At 40.3% G+C, this 19,631-nt stretch overlaps 1 protein-coding gene across 1 annotated transcript in view; it reads left to right on the forward strand.

Annotated features, from left to right (window-relative positions):
* PDE2A (phosphodiesterase 2A) overlaps window positions 1–19,631 on the forward strand; it is a 1,720,394-nt gene that overhangs the window by 1,685,457 nt on the left and 15,306 nt on the right. Inside the window, exons 29-30 of the mRNA XM_044072778.1 lie at window positions 11,028–11,066; window positions 17,490–17,596. Of these exons, the coding sequence (XP_043928713.1) occupies window positions 11,028–11,066; window positions 17,490–17,596 (146 nt within the window). The remainder of the gene's footprint in view (window positions 1–11,027; window positions 11,067–17,489; window positions 17,597–19,631) is intronic.

A 19,631-nucleotide genomic window follows, 5' to 3' on the forward strand; every position in this document is an offset into this window, starting at 1 on the left:
ATCTGCTTCGACCCAAATGGGTTCGGAGCTGAAGACCCTTGCACTGACTCTAACTATTCCTCCTCTGAGCCATGCTGGTCCTTCAGAGCCAGAGGAGGCAGACCTGATGTTAGTGGAACAACAAAAATAAAAAACAGCCAGATCTGGTAAAGGATACGGCTCTCAGCTGAACAAAGTAGAAATCCAAAAAGAAGCTGAGCCAAACCACCACAGCTGCAAAAAACTTCAGTTTAATAGAGAACAAACTTAAAAGCAAGTAAGTGCTTTCACTGTCTCACTGACACCTTCATCAGACTGAATACATCAAGAAAGCACCTCCCTTAAAAACACATCCTTAATTGAACACAATTAAACAATCGAGCAGTTAAGAAAAACACTAAAAACATAATGTATAAAAATATATGGAAAACACATTAATAAATATACGTATTATTCTACTACAACATTAATGCATAAGTGTCCTAGCTTTCAGAAAAGGCTTGAGTGAAACAGTCTCATTTATGCCTGGTGGTGTATGGGCATTGAGCTTGAGAATCCATCTCTGCTCTGCTACCTCTGTCCTGTTTATAGGGCTGAGTTCTGTAAATTTGTTAACCTACCACATTCGTGCCTAAAATGCACTCGACTGTTCAAATGTTTATTAATGTATGTGACAAAGAAATTAGGAAGATACTTAATGAAAGTAAAACTCCATGTTATTTTAATATGAGCAGAGATGAAAATAACGCATTGGTTAAACGGAAATCCCTTAAATCTATTGAGATTAGGCCTGTGGACAAGGGAGGAGGTATTGCTGTCCTTGATAAAGATCTATATGTCACTCAAATGCATTTATTGTTGAATGATGAAGTCACTTATCAGAAGATAACACGCATACAAGCGAAAGCCAGTATTGACAGAATTTCTGTCATGGTTTTTGAGCTGTTTATTAATGGAACTATTTCTGAATGCTTGTTTTTTGGAAAAAAAAAACTCTGAAGTTTTTTGCAGCTGTGGTGGTTTGGCTCAGCTTCCTTTTGGATTTCTGAAGTTAGTGGAACCTTCGGAGCCAATGCCTGCTCTAGTGTCTTCGGCTCCATGTACTCTGATGTCCTCGGTGCCGATCGAGGACTCTAGGAGACGGCACTCTCTGGTCGGGTCTGGGGAGGACAGTCGGACCAACTTGTCAGTTCCCACTTTGCCTCTTGGGGCCTTAGCTCGGATGAGCTCGGCTCTTACCTCAGGCTCGGAGTCCACTGTCCTGGTGCTGGGGGTGTCGACGGTTTCTTCGGATCAGTCAGCTCCCTCACATTGGAGCAGGGGTGCTTTCGATGCCATGAGGAGAGTCATGTCTCCAAGGACATCCTTGACCTCAGGTCTGCCTTCCTCGTCTCCTAAAGTGCCTGTGTCTGCTTCTGTCTCGCACATCCTAACCAAGCATAGAGACCCAGAGCCTCAAGAAGCCCCATTGGGTGGCCCCTGCTCTTCTGAGACCTCACCAAAAGCTCCCACTGATGAGGTTCCTGGGAAGAGATTGTGTAAGATGAAACACCTAGACTCCCCACAGGAGTCTCTAACATCGGATACTGACTTAGATGAGTCAGAAGGGTCCCCACGGGCCCCCTCTGAGGATATCTCCTTTGCTGAGATACTTGAGATCCTTAGGCAGAGGGGTGACTGGCAGTCCAAAAGCCCTTTCGAGGATGAGTCAGTTCTTCTGAAGGCTTTCGGGTCTCAGCCCTCCACCTCTTGGGTGTCTCCACCCTTCGATGAGCTGATGCAGCTGGTCTCATGAAGGGCGTGAGAGTCTCCGGATACTATGGAGCCTGTCCCTATGAGGCCTAATAAATTCATTTCTGCCTCCCTTGACAAAACATTCTTAACTAAAGGTGTTCCGGTTGATGCCGTGGTGGTGGCAGCAGCCACCATAAAGGAAATGTCTGAGACTTCCTTGTCTATCCATCCTCCTAACAGAGACTCCACGATTATGGATAGATATGGGAAGCACATGTTTAGTTCAGTGACCTTTGATCTCCGCTCGCTAAACTATCTAATCCATTTTACTACATTGCAAAGAGATCTCCTTAAGGAGTTGGGCGATACTCTTCAGGGTACAGTAGCTGCAGGAGCTTCTGACAAAGTTGCTGCCCAGCTTCCTACCCTAAATTCTATTGTCAACTCATCCATGTGCCTCATCTCTTAAGCGGCTGATAGAACAAGTAGGGCAGCGGGTACAAGAGTTGCTCTTAGGAGACATTCCTGGATGCACTTGTGTTCCTTTGCGGAAGATGGCTGATCTCTTTTCAGGCCTAAAGTGAAGGAAACTGACCAGGTGTGAACAGGACGGAAAGATTCTGTCTGCCGTCGGGGTTCATTTTTCCACCTCTACCCAACCCTACCCTACAGATCAAAGGGGAGGAAAAATGTGGTTCCAAAAAGCCCAAGGAGCCTTTCAGGACACATGTGGTGAGCCCCTCTCCAGGGGCAGAGGAGGGGGCAATAATGGAAGATGCTTTTCTCGTGGCAGAAGTGGTCCGCAACACCAGGGTGACAGAGATCACTTCTCTGGGAAGCCCTACCAGTGCTCCTGAGAGGAGGCCCGACTGTCCTGCTCTGGAGGCAGTCGGGGGTCGCTTATCTTTGTAACCAGATGCCTGGCTCAAAATAACAAAAGACAGCTGGGTACAAAGTATCATTTCCAGAGGGTACTTCATTCCATTCACTACACCCCCCCCCCCCCAATCATAAGAAAAATCCCGGACGTTCCACCCAGTTCCAGGGAACAGGCAATAATAGAGGTCTAAACGTTGCTAAGAAAAAGAATCATCCAACCAGTCCCAGCAGACCAGACAGGATCCAGAACTTACTCAAGATTCTTTTTGGTTTCAAAGAAGACGGGGGACTGGAGACCCATATTGGACCTCAGCAGACTGATCCAATACATAAAGAAAGAGAAGTTTCAGATGGTCACTCTTCAGTCTATATTTCCCTTCTTAGGGAAAGACAATTGGATGTGCTCGATAGATCTCAAGGATGTGTACTTCCACATAAAAATGGGCAGACCATCCAGGGATCACCTGCACTTCCGGCAGAGAGCCAATCATTACTAGTTTTGAGCACTGCCCTTTGGTCTCACTACAGTCCCCAGAGTGTTCACCAAATGCATGGCAGTGGTCACAGCTCACCTGAGGTGTCTAGAATTCCAGGTATTTCCGTACCTAGATGATTGGCTCCTTACCACCACTACCAGGCATCAACTCATTCAGGCCAGGGAGTCCATTCTGTCACTCAGCAATCATATGGGCATTACAATCAACTCAGAAAAATCTGCCTTGTCACCATCGCAGCATATCATTTTTATCAGGGCAGAATTGGACACCACCACTACCACACTAAGGCTTCCAATAGAAAGAGTCTCTCTTCTTCGTCAACATGTCAGCATTCTGATATCAAAAGACAAAGCACCAGCATCAGAAGTTCTGAAATTATTAGGCATGATGGCAGCAGCAATTCTAGCCATACCATTAGCTTGTATGCACATGCAGATACTACAATGGCTGTTGTTCATTCAATGATCTTACCAAGAGATTCCCATGACTCACACTATAATGATCACAAATTTTTGCAAAAAGGACCTTGAGTGGTGGTTGACCTCACTCCATGTCACGATAGGACGCCCATTTGTGCTACCCCCTCCAATGGCTACAGTGACTACGGATGCTTCCCTGATAGGGTGGGGGGAACATTTTCAGGGAAAGACTGCCCAAGGCACATGGACTGTTCAAGAGACACATCTCATATCAATGTCATGGAGATGAGAGCAGTACTTTTGGCATTGCGCTACTTTCAGGACTCTCTTCCTCTGGGTACGATTGCGATTCAGACAGACAACATGTTGGTGGTCTGGTATTTGAACAAACAAGGGGAAACTAGGACTTACCCTCTTTGTTGTGAGGCTCTCAGAGTTTGGCAGTGGGCTGTTTCCACCCAATGCTTTCTGTTGGCAACGCACATCCCGGGGAGATCCAGCGTGATAGGAGACAAACTGAGCAGGGCAATCTTGTTGCCCCATGAGTGGTCCCTCAAGAAAGAAATAGCAGACAGGATATTCCACAGGTGGGGCCAGCCTTGCTGCAACCTTTTTGCCAGTTACATGAACACGAAATGCAGAAGCTACTTTGCTCTGATTTCCCCCTCCGGGAGAAGCGGGGATGCACTCTTACACGATTGGCCTCCGGGTCTCCTCTATGCATTTCCAATCCCATTGATACCCAAGGTTCTATAGAAAGCAAAAACTCTGGGAAGGACCATCATTCTAATAGCCCCTCATTGGCCTCATCAGATTTCGTTCCCCTTCCTTCGACTTCATTTTTTGGAGGATCCTTGGATTCTGGACCCAGTTCCAGACCTTCTGATGCACCTGTTGGGGGATCTTCATCCATCCCTCTCTGCAGTCACTGAAGCTCACAGCTTGGCTGCTCCAGTTCCCATCATAGCCAGGTTCCATAACCGTTCCAATGAGACAAAACACATCATTTTGTTTTCTCATAAATCTTCTACTAGGAAGCTATGCCTTAGCAAATGGAAAAAAATGTTCTATATGGGCCTCTAAAAATAATATTGATCTTATCAAGCCCCTATGGCCTCCATCTTAGAGTTCTTGACTATGATTTTTAACAAAGGAGCTGCAGCAGCAACAGTTCATGTTCAACTGGCTGCTATTTCTAATTTTCATCTTGGTTTTGAAGGATTGAATATCATGTCTCACAAGTTATCCAAAGCCTTTCTCAAAAGGACTTTTCATATTAGACCACCTGTCAAATCTCCCTATTCTCCATGGAATCTACATTTTATGCTTTCTTCCCCCTTTTGAACCAGCTTCATCTTGTGATCTCAAATTTTTGTCTTGGAAGACCATCTTTCTGGTAGCTATTACTTCTGCCTGCAGAGTGTTAGAGCTTCAGGCTTCATCCATCAAGCCTCCTTATTTGATATTCCATGCTGACATTGTCTCACTTAGAACAAATCCCTCATTCCTGCCCAAAGTTTGCACTGAAACCAATCTCAACCAAGTTATTGATTTGCCAGTCTTCTTCCCCAACCATTCTAACAATTTAAAGTATATGCTGCACAAACTGGATGTTCACAGACAGCTCAGATTTTATTTGGAGAGAACAAAAGATTTCAGAAACTCAGACCAGCTTTTTGTTTCATTTTCAGACTCCTGGAAGGGGAGACCAGTGGCTAAAACAACTATGTCTAAATGGTTATCTGATTGTATCACCTTTGCCTTTTCAGCTGCCAATATGCCTTTGCAACACAAGATTAAAGCTCACTCAACCAGAGCAGTTTCTACATCATCTGCCTTTTCTGCCAGACTTCCCATTGATAACATTTGTGCTGCAGCCACTTGGTCAAAACCTCATACCTTTATCACTCATTGCAAAGTTGACAAGGCCTCCATGGAGAAGGCCTCCTTTGGATTCACAGTCCTGAGAAATATACTCCCGTGAGCCACCCGAGATTGATGGTGTTTGGGACGCTACCCATAAGTAAAGAATGAATGGCGAGATTGAACAACTTCACATAAAGAAGTTATATACTTACCATAACGTTCCATGTGAGTTGTTCATCTCACCTTCATTCTTACGTCCCTCCATCCCTCCCTCCCTCCTACCCCCTCCTGGGCTGAAAGATGACCAAGATGCTGGATCCATCCTGGTTACTCAATCCTTCTATTCCTTTCTCTTGGGAGTGAAAGAATGACATATGGTATTGTTATACGCAGCAAACAAGATCTGAGGTAACTCTAGGTGTATCATGGGATAGAGACTTGGCCTTGAGCGATGTGAAGACTTCGAGCTTTGCAATTGGCCATATCGGAGCCGAGGGATTGGCTCTGAACCCATCAGTAAAGAATGAAGGCGAGATGAACAACTCACATGGAATGTTATGGTAAGTACATAACTTCTTTTTTATGTCCATATCTATGACACTACTGAATTCTTGCAAGTTTTGTCTGAATTACGACTTGAACCATTTTAGCTTTAGTGTACCCTAGATATCAAATCCTTGTGTACTAGAATAGCAAAGAACATCTATCAGCAGTGAAATATTAGCAGTATATCTTGCAAATGTACAGCAATTACTTTAATGATTTCTTGTTGAATTGAATTGAACATATGCTGACCAGCAATGTATTTTACTATAGTAATAAATGTTGTTTTCAGCTGCTAGGAACTGCAGTGGGACAGCTTTAAACCCTATTTATGCAGGCTTGTTTATAGGCTTTCTAGAAAAAAGAGTTGATTTTTGATCTAGGGCATAATTCTTATCTACCACTGGTGAAAATGTGGAAATGTTACCTAGATGACAGTTTGGAAGGGGACTGAAGAGACTTTACAATAATTCTAAACCCAAGTAATTATAAATGTAAATGTTATAACATTTTTATTGGAAACTGAGTTGTTGATAACTATTTTTGGGGGTTTCCAGGTGACAAAGAATATAGTCACCTATCAGTAGCATCATTGCATCTTTCTCCTGGAAGCCCTTTACAAAGAACTCCTTTATTGATTCCATCTAGCTGTCATCCATCCCATATTACAAAAAATATTCCTAAATCCCAGTTTGTGAAACTAAGACATATTTGTAATTAAAACAATAACACTGAGTCACAGGTAGAATGGCCAGCACAAAGATTGCACCATCAGGGATATCATAACTAAACAGTGGAAAGAGCAAAAAGTTTCCTAATTCTTCATCTAGGGAAGAAATATTGCATTATATTACAGGAAGAGAAAATACAACATTTGAAGAAAATATTAGGTTTATTACAGCCAATGGAGGTAATGCACACTTATCAGGAAGATTATGTCAAAACACTGGTGCTTGTTAAGAAACAAGTACTGTTGTTCGAGATTCTTGCTATTTTAGCTATATGAGTATCAAAGATCGTGAGCAGCATTTTTCTCATTTTAAACAAATTGGACAGGGCAGTCCCTCACAGATTTCCCATGGCTCTAAAGCTTCAAGCTGCCATCTATGTGTCCAATGTGTCCACTGTAAGTAAGCACTTTTGTAAAAGAAAAATGTTTCTCTAGTGTGAATTTGTCTATGTTTACTTGCTATATGCGGTACTGAATGGGTTGTATAGCTGATAATGTGGGTGTACGGTATGCTCCATGTGGGAATAACATAAAGACCATTCAGCCTCAGGATAGGGAAATGTTTGAGTGATGTTAAGATATGGCATGTTATATAAAATTTTATTTAAACATGCTCTGGAACCTCCTGCAGTTATTTTTACCTTTCCATGGATTGACAATTTACATTCTTATGACCTTAATATGTTCGAGTGGACCACCATGCTAAAACATAAAAAATGTAGATGTGAGTGGTTTCCTATAATCAAATATATAGGGTTTGATTTTACCACCTCCATTTGCCCACTGTGTGACTGGGAAAAATTACTTAACCAGACAGTGCTCTCAGGCATACCTCTCAACCCCTTAAAGCAAGAAGTCTGTACAAAAGCATAAATAAAAGTGGGACAAAGGCCCAAGATAGGGACAGTTTTTAAATATTGCTCTTACAAACTTAGAAAGTTGATAGCATAACAAGTTTTGCTGTAACATGAATTTTCTGAAGGATGTGAAGTCTGAAACTCTAATATCTGTCATCTTATTCTAACTTCAGTCTTTAATGATTTACCACTAATTTGCTAGAAAACAACAATTTTATGAAAATGGACCAAAAATATGAGGCCAAAATCTGGACATTCTTCAAAAATCTATACAGTTGAGAGGTATGCTCTCAGGTTTCCCCGGAAAAGTGATCTTACCCAAATAAGCTGTTACCAGCTTAGATATTAGGAGCTCTCTTTTGTCCAGGAATTAAATGAGCATCTGTAATTTTAGAGTATCCCACTAGATGTCAGAATTGCAATATTAATAAACTGCCTGTTCTCAAGTTCAAAGAGAAAGTTACATATGGACATAAAGCTTATTTGAAATGATTGTTTGATATGCAAATTGTTTTTAGGGATCATTATTATGCAACATTTGACAGAGAAATTTAAATTTATTTTACAAATGGGAAACTTACAGTTACAATAAACAATGATTTCATTGATATTGAACACTGATGAACCTTTTGTGAAACTGGTTTGCTCTCTTTTTATTCCCATTTGTGAAGCGTCAATAGAAGTATTTTAAACAAATTGTAATGAGCGTGCAGCTTTCCAGTAACAGGAAAGGGTTAATGCTTTAGAAGAATTCCTCTTTTTCCTCAAGGTATATTGACTCTGGAGTTAATTATATTATTTGTGTGGTATGCAGGTGCATGGGGAGGGGAGTGAGAGGCCCTTGTCCCCCAAACATTTCACATTATGGATGAATAGACATTTGAACAAATGTTTTTGGTCCTTTGTCCAAGTCCATTTCATACTTTATATGATATGACATGGAGTCAACCAATTCAAGTACTAGACGTACAGTCCCAATCAAAATACCTTTTTTTAGTGCAGTTATGCCTTCTAAGGAGATGAGAAATATTCAGACCATATAAGAGTTGTCATGAACTTTATGGATAAAGTCATTCTCTATCATCCATGGCATAAAACCCTGATTAGATTTATGACTTTTATTAGAGAGTAGTGTAGGACAAGAATGTGTAACATACTTGAAGTGGAAAGTGGAACTCAAACCAAAAGCTGTAGAAGAAGCTGTAGAAGAAGTTTGTGAAGAATAAATTTGAACAAAAGTACTAAAGAATTGTGTTCGCTCCTTCATTCCATCTACAGCTTTTGGTTTGAGTTCCACTTTCCAGTTTGTTGTGTGCTCATACGTTTTTGTATATTTGAAGTAGAAACATGGCTACCCAATGAGGGAGTGTGAGGTAATTGTGTCAGAAGACCAACACTGCACGTCCCACAATGTAAGTCAGAGGTGTAGTAATGATGCATCGTTAAGATAGAAGAAGTATCTGTATGGATAGTGGTGTTTGGCTTGCCAGATGCTGGCCCTGAGAATTTCTCATTATAATAATCTGTGATTAAATCATTTTCTTAATCACTAAATCGTTCAAATGAAAAAATGGAAGGAAAACATATTTTAGTGAGCCTGAGACAACCACACATGAACTGTAATGTTAATCAGTGGATCAGAGATTGTCATAGTTAAAACAGTATCTGTAAATAAGGATGGAATAAAAACAAGACAGTTATGTTACATTAGTAGATTGACACTACATTCTCAAGTTATCTTATGTAAGAAGCAATGTCTGCTGTGATCATTTACAACATGATTCAATTTCTCAACCTTTCATAGGAGATATGCATTGTGAAAACAAACTACTGATATATTTTGTGAATTAGGTTTGCTGACTTACCATGGAGTTTGAACTGGTCTCACAGGATGTGAACCGGGTTCAGTGCTTGTCTCAGAATGTATAGGTAGGGGTCAGTGTACAACTGTAATCTTTGCGTGTCATTCTAATATAGTTGTGCATTTCAATTTGTCCAGTTACTAATTCAAGGGAATTCTAAAGTCTTACAAGATTTTTATTTAACTCCAGTATTGTTTTTTTTTTCTTTTGAGTCTTTTCTGGCTTGCCCCCCTCCCCCAAGAATGGGATTGTAATGGCACCCTGTGATTTGTCCCAGATTGTGGAACCATCAGCCATCATCTCCATGTCATGCTGAGCAGCTTGAGAAGGTCTACTTAGCTCTAACATCCCTCTCCTAGTATGCTGACATCAAAAGTACACTAGAAGGAAAATGGGTTGTGGCTGGAGCTCATATGTCCCCACCTGAGGTCTATGAGGGTTCAGGTTTTCTGTATCCTCCTGCAGTCCTACCTGCCATCATCTCTGTGAGTTCTTGCCTCATGCAATGCTATACAAGAGAAATGCCTACCACCCCCCCAAACACACACACACACACACACACACTAGTATGAGCACACCCATTCCTCCTGCCTTTCTATCAAGCACCTAAACTTCTAATTAAATGGGTCACCTGAGTCATACTCAGGACTTTATCCCTTTATGCTACTGGGGATAGTACCACATTCTTAGCCAAGAAAGCAAATCCATCTCAAAGCCCATTTTTTTAATGTTTAATTAACTGCATTATGCAAAAGTTTACAGCATCTTTGCTTTGTGTGATTTTCAAATTGGCTTTGATTTTTTTTTTTTTTATTTTATTTCAAGTGCATTAACTTGAATTTGATGCTGGCAACTACATCATGTAGATCCTTCTTCTTATACACATACTTAGAATAAATGTACTCATACAATGTCCTCTACAGCAGGCAACTTGTGGTGCAAACATCCATATGGTTATATGTAATATCAGCTCTGGTAAGTAATAAATGCAAACATTGATGTTTTACACACCCATTTCTTTTTGTATGCCAAAGTCAAACTCATATCATTTTATGGAACAATCTGATGCTTATCATAGAAACTTGATACAAAAGTGTGTATTTATGAAAGGAAACCACTTGCAAGACGTGATCTAGAACATACATTGAATTAAGAAAAGAAATCTGGTTTTACTCCTCCTAGTCCATTAGCAATTGTGTTACAGTTTAAGTGATATGCATGTTGTTGTTGTTGTTCTTTCGGCTTTTCCCGGTTAGGGGTCACCACAACAGAACTCTGGTCTGCTAATGATTGGCAGTCGATTTTTATGGTGCCGAAGTGCCAGCCCGACACCCAACTGTCAACGAATGCACACCCATTCAAGCATGTCTTTCGAATGCCACTCGACCATGGGGAGGACATGCAGACTCCACACAGAAGGCGCTCCAGCTGAGAATCGAACGGGAGAACCTCTTGCTGTGAGGTGACAACGCTACCGCTGCATGACTGCGGCTGCTCTCAAAAAGATGCAGGGGTAAAAAACAAATTAATGCATACAGATCATCCTACAAATAATTTGTTTCTGAAAATGTCTTAATACTGGAAATTAGATACATTATATTTATTCATGCAACTGAGTTTACTATGTCACATACTTAACATTTTGTTTTCTTTTATTTTAGGAATTGATATACAAGGAGTTCTTCTCACAAGGAGATCTGGTAAGTAAACTATAAGTCTTATATGGATGTATATGACCAGCATTATTTGCCAAGAAACAGTAATATGTAAATGAACTATTAGTAAGTAATGCACCAAGGAATGTCTACACAACAAAATTCTCAGGGATTTCCCCTAGAAGGTCACAGAATTGTAGAACTGCAGTCAGAAAGTGGGCCGCATAGCAAGTGTACTGCATCCAAGAAGTATGACTATGAACATTTTATGCATGCATTATTTATTTATTATTTATTTATTTATTTCCAGTTTGATGACTGGGGAAGTCCACTGGGCTCAGGGAGCCCGTTTTCAGTGGAGGCCCGGGGAGAAAAGCTCCACAGTACAAAATGAAGTTAAAGATACAGAAGTGTATAGTAAGACGAAACATTTAGAAATAACAATGCAAATCCAAGTGAAAGAAAAATTATGTACAATACTTACATAGAACAAAGTATCATGTGGATTACAACTACAAATACATTTCAATGTGAGAGAGAAAAGTATTTACAATATTTACATAGAACAAAGTATCATTTGGAATTGGCAGTTACTAAGAAAGAATCATGCTTATAAGAAGCCTAGATGTACAAGAGGTAAGAGAGCTAGGTTGGGAGAATGCAGTTGTATTTCCATTTAGAAGAGAGGTGGGAGTGAAGCTGAGTTTTAAAGTTGTTTGTGTTCTGCATAATTCTCTGGGAGGAGGGGAAAGAATTCAATTTCTTGGCTAAGAAAAAAGTGAGGAGAAGTTGTCCAGCGGGTCGCTTAGGTTTGACAACAGTAATTAAGTTTTGGTGTTCAGATCTGAGGGTTCTATTTGGGGTGTATAGGGGTAGGGTGTTGGTTAGTAAGAGGCATTTGGTGGGGTTGAATATTAGCCTGTGACCTGTAGTAAGTTGGAGGTAGTCCAGATAGTTAGGGAGTTCTAACCAATTCAGAGAGTGGAGGGCAATACAATGATGGAAGGAATATTTGGCTTTGGTGACAAATTTAGAAATTTTGTTGTAACAATTTTCAGGCATAGAAGAGCAGGAGGAAGATAGGTTGGTTAGTAAGGGAGCACCATACATTAGGGAGGGAAGGAGATAAGTAGAGGTGATTGTTTGTCTAGTAGAAGGAGAGAGGAAGTGATTGTTTCTGTATAGCATGCCAAGTTTGTTGGCATTGAGAGAAAGGTGATTTTGGAGCATCCACGTCTCAGTGATTGAGAAGGCGTCTAGGTCTTATTTAGAAGTTCAGGGAGGTTAGTGGCAGAGCAGATTAAAGCTGAGTCATCTGCATATTGTATGACTTTGGCATTGGGGAAAGCAGAGTGAAAATTATTGATAAAGATATTGAACAGCATTGGTCCAAGAATAGATCCCTGGGGTACACCAGTAGGAGTGAGTAGAAAAAGTGAGATGCCTTTTCTGCATTTCACAGCCTGAGTTCTGATGGACAAGTAACTTGAGAACCAGGATAGGGTATTTTGGGAGAGATTTAGGTTTAAAAGATGGCTCAGGAGATGGGTATGACAAGCAGTATCAAATGCTTTAAAGAGATCCAGCAGAACTGTTGATACTATTTTCCCAGAATCATGGTCTTGTTTGACAGTATCTAAGAAAGAGAGCAGTGCTGTTAAAGTGCTATGCCCAGGTCGGAATCCATGTTGGGTTGGAGTAAGAAGTTGATTTGAGTTAGGAAAGGCATGAGTTAGAGGTGAATACATTTTTCTAGGATCTTGCAGATTGGTGAGAGGACAGCTATGGGGTGAAAATTTGAGATGTTAGTGTTTTTGCCTCCTTTATGGAGAGGTAGAATAAAGGCTGTACACCAGAGTTTGGAGACATAGGATTCCTGTATGGATCTTTTGATTAAGATGCTAAAGGGGTGCGCAATTCCATCAGCAGCAGACTTGAGGAAGAATGAGGGAATGTTGTCGGGGGCATTGGAGCAGGATTTTAGTTTGGTGAGAAGTCTTTTTATGTAGTTAGTGGAGACTGGTTTTTGATCAAACATGGGGAGAGAGTTGGGGTCAGTAGGCAGGACGGAAAATGCAGAGGGGAGGGGTTGTTGTTCAGAAAAGTCTTGGTTAGGTCTGATATTGAGTTGATAAAGAAAGAGTTGAACAGGGAGGCTATTTCTGGATCAGATTTGCTGGGGTCAGGGCAGGGATTGTCTCTGGTGCCTGGGTTGAGAAGTGAGTTTATTGAGTTCCAGAATTGCCTAGGGATTTTAGAGTGGTTGGACTGGAGTTTAACGTAATAGGATTTGTTGTCTCTGATAATTTGTTTTTTTGCAAGGTTATGGAGCTGTGTATATTGTAGAAGGGTTTCGGGGAGTTTGTTTTTTTGTTAAAGTTTCCAGGACTTGTCTCTTTGATGCATACTTTGTTTGGTGTCTTTAGTTAGCCAAGGGGCAGTTTTGTTTTTTATTCTTTTTGTTCTTGATGGTGCTAGGGAGTTTAGAGCATTTAGGAAGGTGTCAAGTGCAAGAGTTTTTAGAATGTTCCAATTCATTTGTTTGAGGGAATTTGAGAAAGTTTTGGGGTCAGAGTTACTGAGGTTACCAGTGAGTATATATTGATGTTGGTGAGGGGGAGGGGGTAGCTTGGTGGATGAAGGCAGGGAGATGGTCGCTAATGGAGTCGGTGATAGTGCTAGAGTGGGTGATTTTATTTGGATGGGAGACTAGGATCCAGTCAAGAGTGGATCCTGGGGGAATCTATTAAACTTATAAAAGGCTGCATATAGATCCTAGAGGAAGAAAATTAGACTTTTATATCTGGTGATGTTTTTGTGTTCACTTTTTCACCAGATAAGATCGCTTACGAGTCACTTTTCAGGGATGTCTCTGGGGCACTGTCTGGTTATGTGACTTGCTTGTGTTGTTCTGCTTGATTTTAAGAATGATAAGTAACCATTCATTATATTTGCAAACCATTTTGCTGTTCACCATAATATACTGCTAAATGTTATATTGAACAATCACCTGCATTCTGTTGTGCCATATGTGCACCATTCACTCACTCACTCACTCTGGAAAGCATCAGCTCCAGCCAAGTAAATGGCCCTTCTAATTCCCTTATTATTTGGAAAGATCTGCTTTACTCATTCATTTTTCAGCACCGAAATGCCTCCTAAGGCATAACAAAATCCTGCCTGTTTTTTTTATTAATATTATGTATACGCAATATTAGACTCATACATATTTTTTAAACATACACCCTTTCTGTAAGTAAACTTACAGGTATTCTTAAAACATTCAGTGTACCAGATAACTGGCTGAAAAGCTTCTAGTGCTTAAAAATAATCTCTTTGATGCAAGAATAGTCCCTGCATATTCCAGACAAATTGCTGTATGATAGTGTACATCATTATATTGTCTTAAAATCACCATTTGAATCCACCCTAGGAAAGAATATCTTACCCCAAACAGCCATAAATTCTGAAATAATCTTAGAAAGAAACTGGTCACCCCCCCCCCCCCTGCAGAAACTATTCAGTATCACCCTCCAAACAAACTTTGTGTCAGAAAAATGGATTACAGCTGCAGTTATCCCCCTGCACAAGGGTGGGATGTCAATTGACCCAAATAATAATGTACCCACAAGTCTGACCAACAGCATCTGTAAGGCTATGGAAAGGATTATTATGGACTTAGTAAACAAGGGCATAGGTAAACTACAAGCCCTTGACCCGAGCTGGTTTGTTTTGTCAGGGCAAATCCTGCATTCTCAACCTAGCTGACTTCTTTGAGAAGGTTAGTGAAGCAATGGATGAGTGAAAATTAGTACACACTGCAAATCTGGATCTCACAAAGGCTTTCAACATTATTCCATATTCAAATATTATTAATAAACTGTCCCAAATAAATAATGTATTCTTATGTAACTCAATGGATAGCAGATCATCTCACAAATAGAACCAAAAGACATCTCACCAGAAGTGACCCCAGAACTCTGTCCTTGGGCCACTCCTCTTTGGTATCAACTCCTTGGAGGTAAAAACTAATGTTAAGGTTTTATGGCAGACCACATGTGCTGATGACTGTAAATTAGGTGCCATTACAAACTTTCCAGAGGACATCAAGATCCCCCATGATGGCTTTTCCCAGCAAATAGCTGGTGTCAAAACCATGTCTCACAACTAAATGCTAAAATATGAATGATAGTATCCTTTGACAAGCATGATGTCCCTACAACTATCACATTAATAACACTCCCCTGAAAATGGATACAGTAACCCGGGACCTGGTAACCTGGCTAGGCAATTAACTATCTTTTGTCCATGTATTCACAATTACAGGAAAGTTTTTTCTCATTGCACAGCCTATTAGTAAGGGTATGGTGTCCAGGTCCAGGATGTGATTATTCCACTGTGTTCAGCACCTATTAGGCCAGTCATTTAATTAAATGCCGCCTTCGGCATGTATTTGTTCAAACACTTGACACAGCTTAATCACTCACAGAATTTTCTCATCAAGAAAATCAGGGGCTTAAATCACAAAAAGTACACTAACCATCTAAAACACTAACTCTATTCTTGGCATAATACAGGCTACTGAGGGGGTGATCTCTGTGTCTCATTCAGAGCCACAGCAGATCCTATCCTCTCCGACCTATTGCACATCTGCAAGTCCTGTGATGGCATAAACACCCACTCAAGAGATCTTAATCTCTTCTGCAACATAAATAGAACATGTTGGAAGGATGCATATGTATCACAGAGAATTTATTTTCTTTGGAATCATCTTCCTCTTCACATAAAATGAAGTACTTCTCTTACTCCATTCAAAAGCAATATGGATGAATGGATGTGAATCACAAATTCACCCCGGGAGTAGTACCCTTGCCCCTTATGAAAAGGAGTAACATACAAATATTCTGCCAGCTGAAGGCTATTCCTATCTAAATTGCAAGGGCAAAAAATGAATGGGAGTGCATGGCCAGGCTTCTAAGTATTCTCAAGGGTCAGTAGTCTCCTACGTACCTCTGAACCTATGAATCAAAGAAGAGGTTGCTCATGTCCTCTCTTCTGTAATCTGCGCCTGAAATGAACAGAATGAAGATTACTGGAAGAAGGACAGACCCTTTGAATAATCTACTTCTCACATTCTTATTCCTGGCATTGCCGTCTCACAACCAAATAAATATTCAAGCAGATGTAACTCAATAGATAGCAAACTGGCTCACAACTACAACCCAGAAAATTAGGGTAGGCAGCTCCATCTCTTCTAAAAGACCTGTCACCAGCAGTGTACTCCAGTTTCTGTCCTTGGGCTACTCATCTTAGATATCTATCTCTTGGAGGTTGCTAATGTTAAAGACTTATGGCTGACCAAGTTTATTGCCTTGAATATGGTACAGGCCACTCGTGTTTCACCACACCTATATTTGTCGAACCATTTAACCACAAAGCAGTCCAGTTCTTTAGACTTCATCCTATCCGCAATCTCTCCAGTTTTCCTAGCAGCCCTTTGTGCAGGAATGAGTAAAAGGCATTGCAGAAGCTTAGGTAAATAACATTTAATCCATTGTCAAGCCAACCTGTAACTCAAACATAAAGATCAGGTTTGTCTGACAGCTTCCTCTGGCCATGAACTCATGCTGGTAGTTTTCTAGAGATTGTTGTCCTTTAAGAAAAATATCTGTCTTTGTCTTAGTGTTATGTCCATTTACATTTTGATAAGGGGGTTCAAGAAAACCCATTCCCAAAAAACAATACAATAGGTGCATACAATGAAAGCAGTGAAAAAAAAAAAGAAATTTGCCAACTCCTGTGCCTGTTGGTTATAACACCAGGATCCAGAGTAATCAAACTGTTGCCTTGTGTGAAAGAGGTCTATGCCAGCTCATCATACAGTTGTATAGGTCTACGTCATTAGTCTGTAAAAGGGTTAGAGTACATCCTACTCAGCCTATGTGCATCCAAGAACAAATGAGTACATACCAAACACTGTACAATGTATATGACTATATGGAGTGTTTCGTGAATATGCTGATCCTATATAAATTTCAGAAATATTCCACTCCTATAGAAATGTAAAAAAAGCACACTGCTCCTATACAAATAAAGGAAGCTTACTGCTCTCGTATAAATGTGGGAAGTCATTCACTTGGCTGAATTTTCAGTTACTGAGGTTTTTATTCTTTCTCTGAGTTGGTGTAAATTTGGAGTTTGGTAAGGGATGCAGAGATTTTGTGGTTAAGGATATTTCAAACAACCTTTCAGTAATATGGGATTTCATCTAAAGGATGTAGACCCGTAAAGGTGCATTTTTGTTGTTACTTTCTTCTCCCTTAGACATGTCTTCACTGTAAATGAGTCCAGCCATATACAAATGCAGTTTTATGTTAGTGAACCTGTTTGGCATGACATGTAGGTCTAGTTACTGGTGAGAAGTATTCTTTGGGAAAACTGTACTAACCGTGTGTTTGTTTTTCCTAGGAAAAGGCAATGGGAAACCGTCCAAGTGAGATGATGGACCGTGAGAAAGCATATATTCCAGAGCTGCAGATCAGTTTCATGGAGCACATTGCCATGCCAGTCTACAAGTGAGTTCAGTCAACTGAGACATTTAATTATTTTAATCAAATGTATCACACTGTTCTGTTCTGTTCAGGCTGACGCTAAATGAACAGCCTGCATTTTAATACTAGAATAATATTCACATGAATCTGTAAAATATGAAAGGAATGGGAGTGAATCCTAGCTTGTTTACCTTTCATCTCATTTGTCATACCTTATATACATACAGTGATGTAGCATGGAATTTTAAATTTGTGCATCTAACTGCCACTGTGTTACTCCCTACCACCACCCTTTACCGACCATGCTTTGATTCCTGGCCTTGATACATACTGTTTGTAGTATGAACGAGCCTGCAGTAGAAACAAAAGTTTCATTGACTTTACTGTAAAAACACAGCCATTGCATGCTCCAGCCACAGTGTCTCCTGGAGTAAGAACTGCTCTCTGCAGTTCCAAATCTCCAGCTGCCTTACTGCACACAATCTAGTAATCATGTGAGCAGCCCTGATCAAACCCCTTGAAACACAGCCCTGACTGCAGACAGTGAACACATCCTTCATTAAGAAGAAACCTTTAAAGTTAATTAGTGTAGGTTTGTTTCTTCAAACTGAAATCTAGCCGTTAGCAATGTATTATAATCCAGACACTAGGGGCACCATGTACTGGAGGATGCAAAGCGAATACTAACTGCCCTTTAACCCTAATTTCAGTTGGTGGTGTTTAAAGAAATGCTTCTCTCTCCTTATATACAACAAGCCCTAACACAGCCCTTTGTCTTAGATATAAATCAGTACAAATTATTTTACCTGCTTTTATTAGCTTTCTACTGATTGTTATCTGCAGAATTTTCTCAGGAATGTTGGCCCTGCTTCATTCTCCCTCACTACCCTCCGGCTCACTCCACTTCCCTGCCCTACCACCAATTCTAATCCACTGCCAGTAAAACTACATTTATTCCAAATAAATTCCACCTCTGTCCCTCCCTGATCCAGTAAACCACTGATTCCACATCCCTAATTCATCCTTCCAGTAGACAACCATTCTCTCATCTGTCAGTAATTATAGCATTGAGTTCTAATCTACCTATGCATCCACTCTGTAACACCTCTGTTATAGTCTCCATGACCCCTGACCTTTATCAAGCTACATTTTCTATCCCCACTCAGTATAGAAACCTCTCACTACTAAAACCAGAGCCCTCACTCAGAATCCTCTCTACCTCTTATAGCAACATGATATACTCACACCTCTCTCCTTACAGCTCTCCTGCTACCAATCCACCTGACTTCCTTTCCTCGGAGTTTCCAAAAACATTGCCCATACCTGACTTCCTCTACCCCCCATTCTGCTGTATCCAGCTCCACAAAATTCTCAAGTATACATCATTTCACTATAGCCCCTTCACTTTACACAGTTTCTATTATCCACCACTATAAATTCAATATTCAACCAAACAGTACACTAACTCCATAACAAAAATCAGATACAGTTATTCTTCCACTACCATTGTACCCCACCAAACCAGGCATTAGGAGGTGATATTCATCCCAACCCAAGCTCCCCTCCATCAACAGATCCCACCCAAGCACCCTTCATTTCCCTTCATTCCTTCTCATATAATCTATCACTCTAAATTAAAATTATCTTCAAACCTATAGCACATGAATATGAGGAGTATCTGTAACAAATTAACTGAGCTTCACATTTGGATAAGCCAGCATTCCCCTGAAATTCTGTCTTACACAAGACTTCATCAAAGATGAAGAAATTCTCCCTCCAGGTTATAATATATTTGGAACAGACAGAAGTCATTAAAGAGAAGATGCAGCCATTTTCAAAAATACTCTCCACCTCAGTCTCTCCCCTCAAAGTCCCCACCATTCAGTAACATTTAAAGTGAGCAATAGTGCCTTTACTGTCCGATTAAAACAATAGAAAATAAAATAAAACAATGGAAAAACAAAGGAAAATTCTCCTAATTCACAACAAATTCAATATTTCAGAGATGCATCTATATTAATTTATTTATTTATTTTTATTTATTTAAATTTGTTGACCG

The sequence above is a fragment of the Protopterus annectens genome, chromosome 5.part1 (genome assembly GCF_019279795.1).
Source record: "Protopterus annectens isolate FY-2018-M chromosome 5.part1, PAN1.0, whole genome shotgun sequence".
NCBI classification, from domain to species: domain Eukaryota; kingdom Metazoa; phylum Chordata; order Ceratodontiformes; family Protopteridae; genus Protopterus; species Protopterus annectens.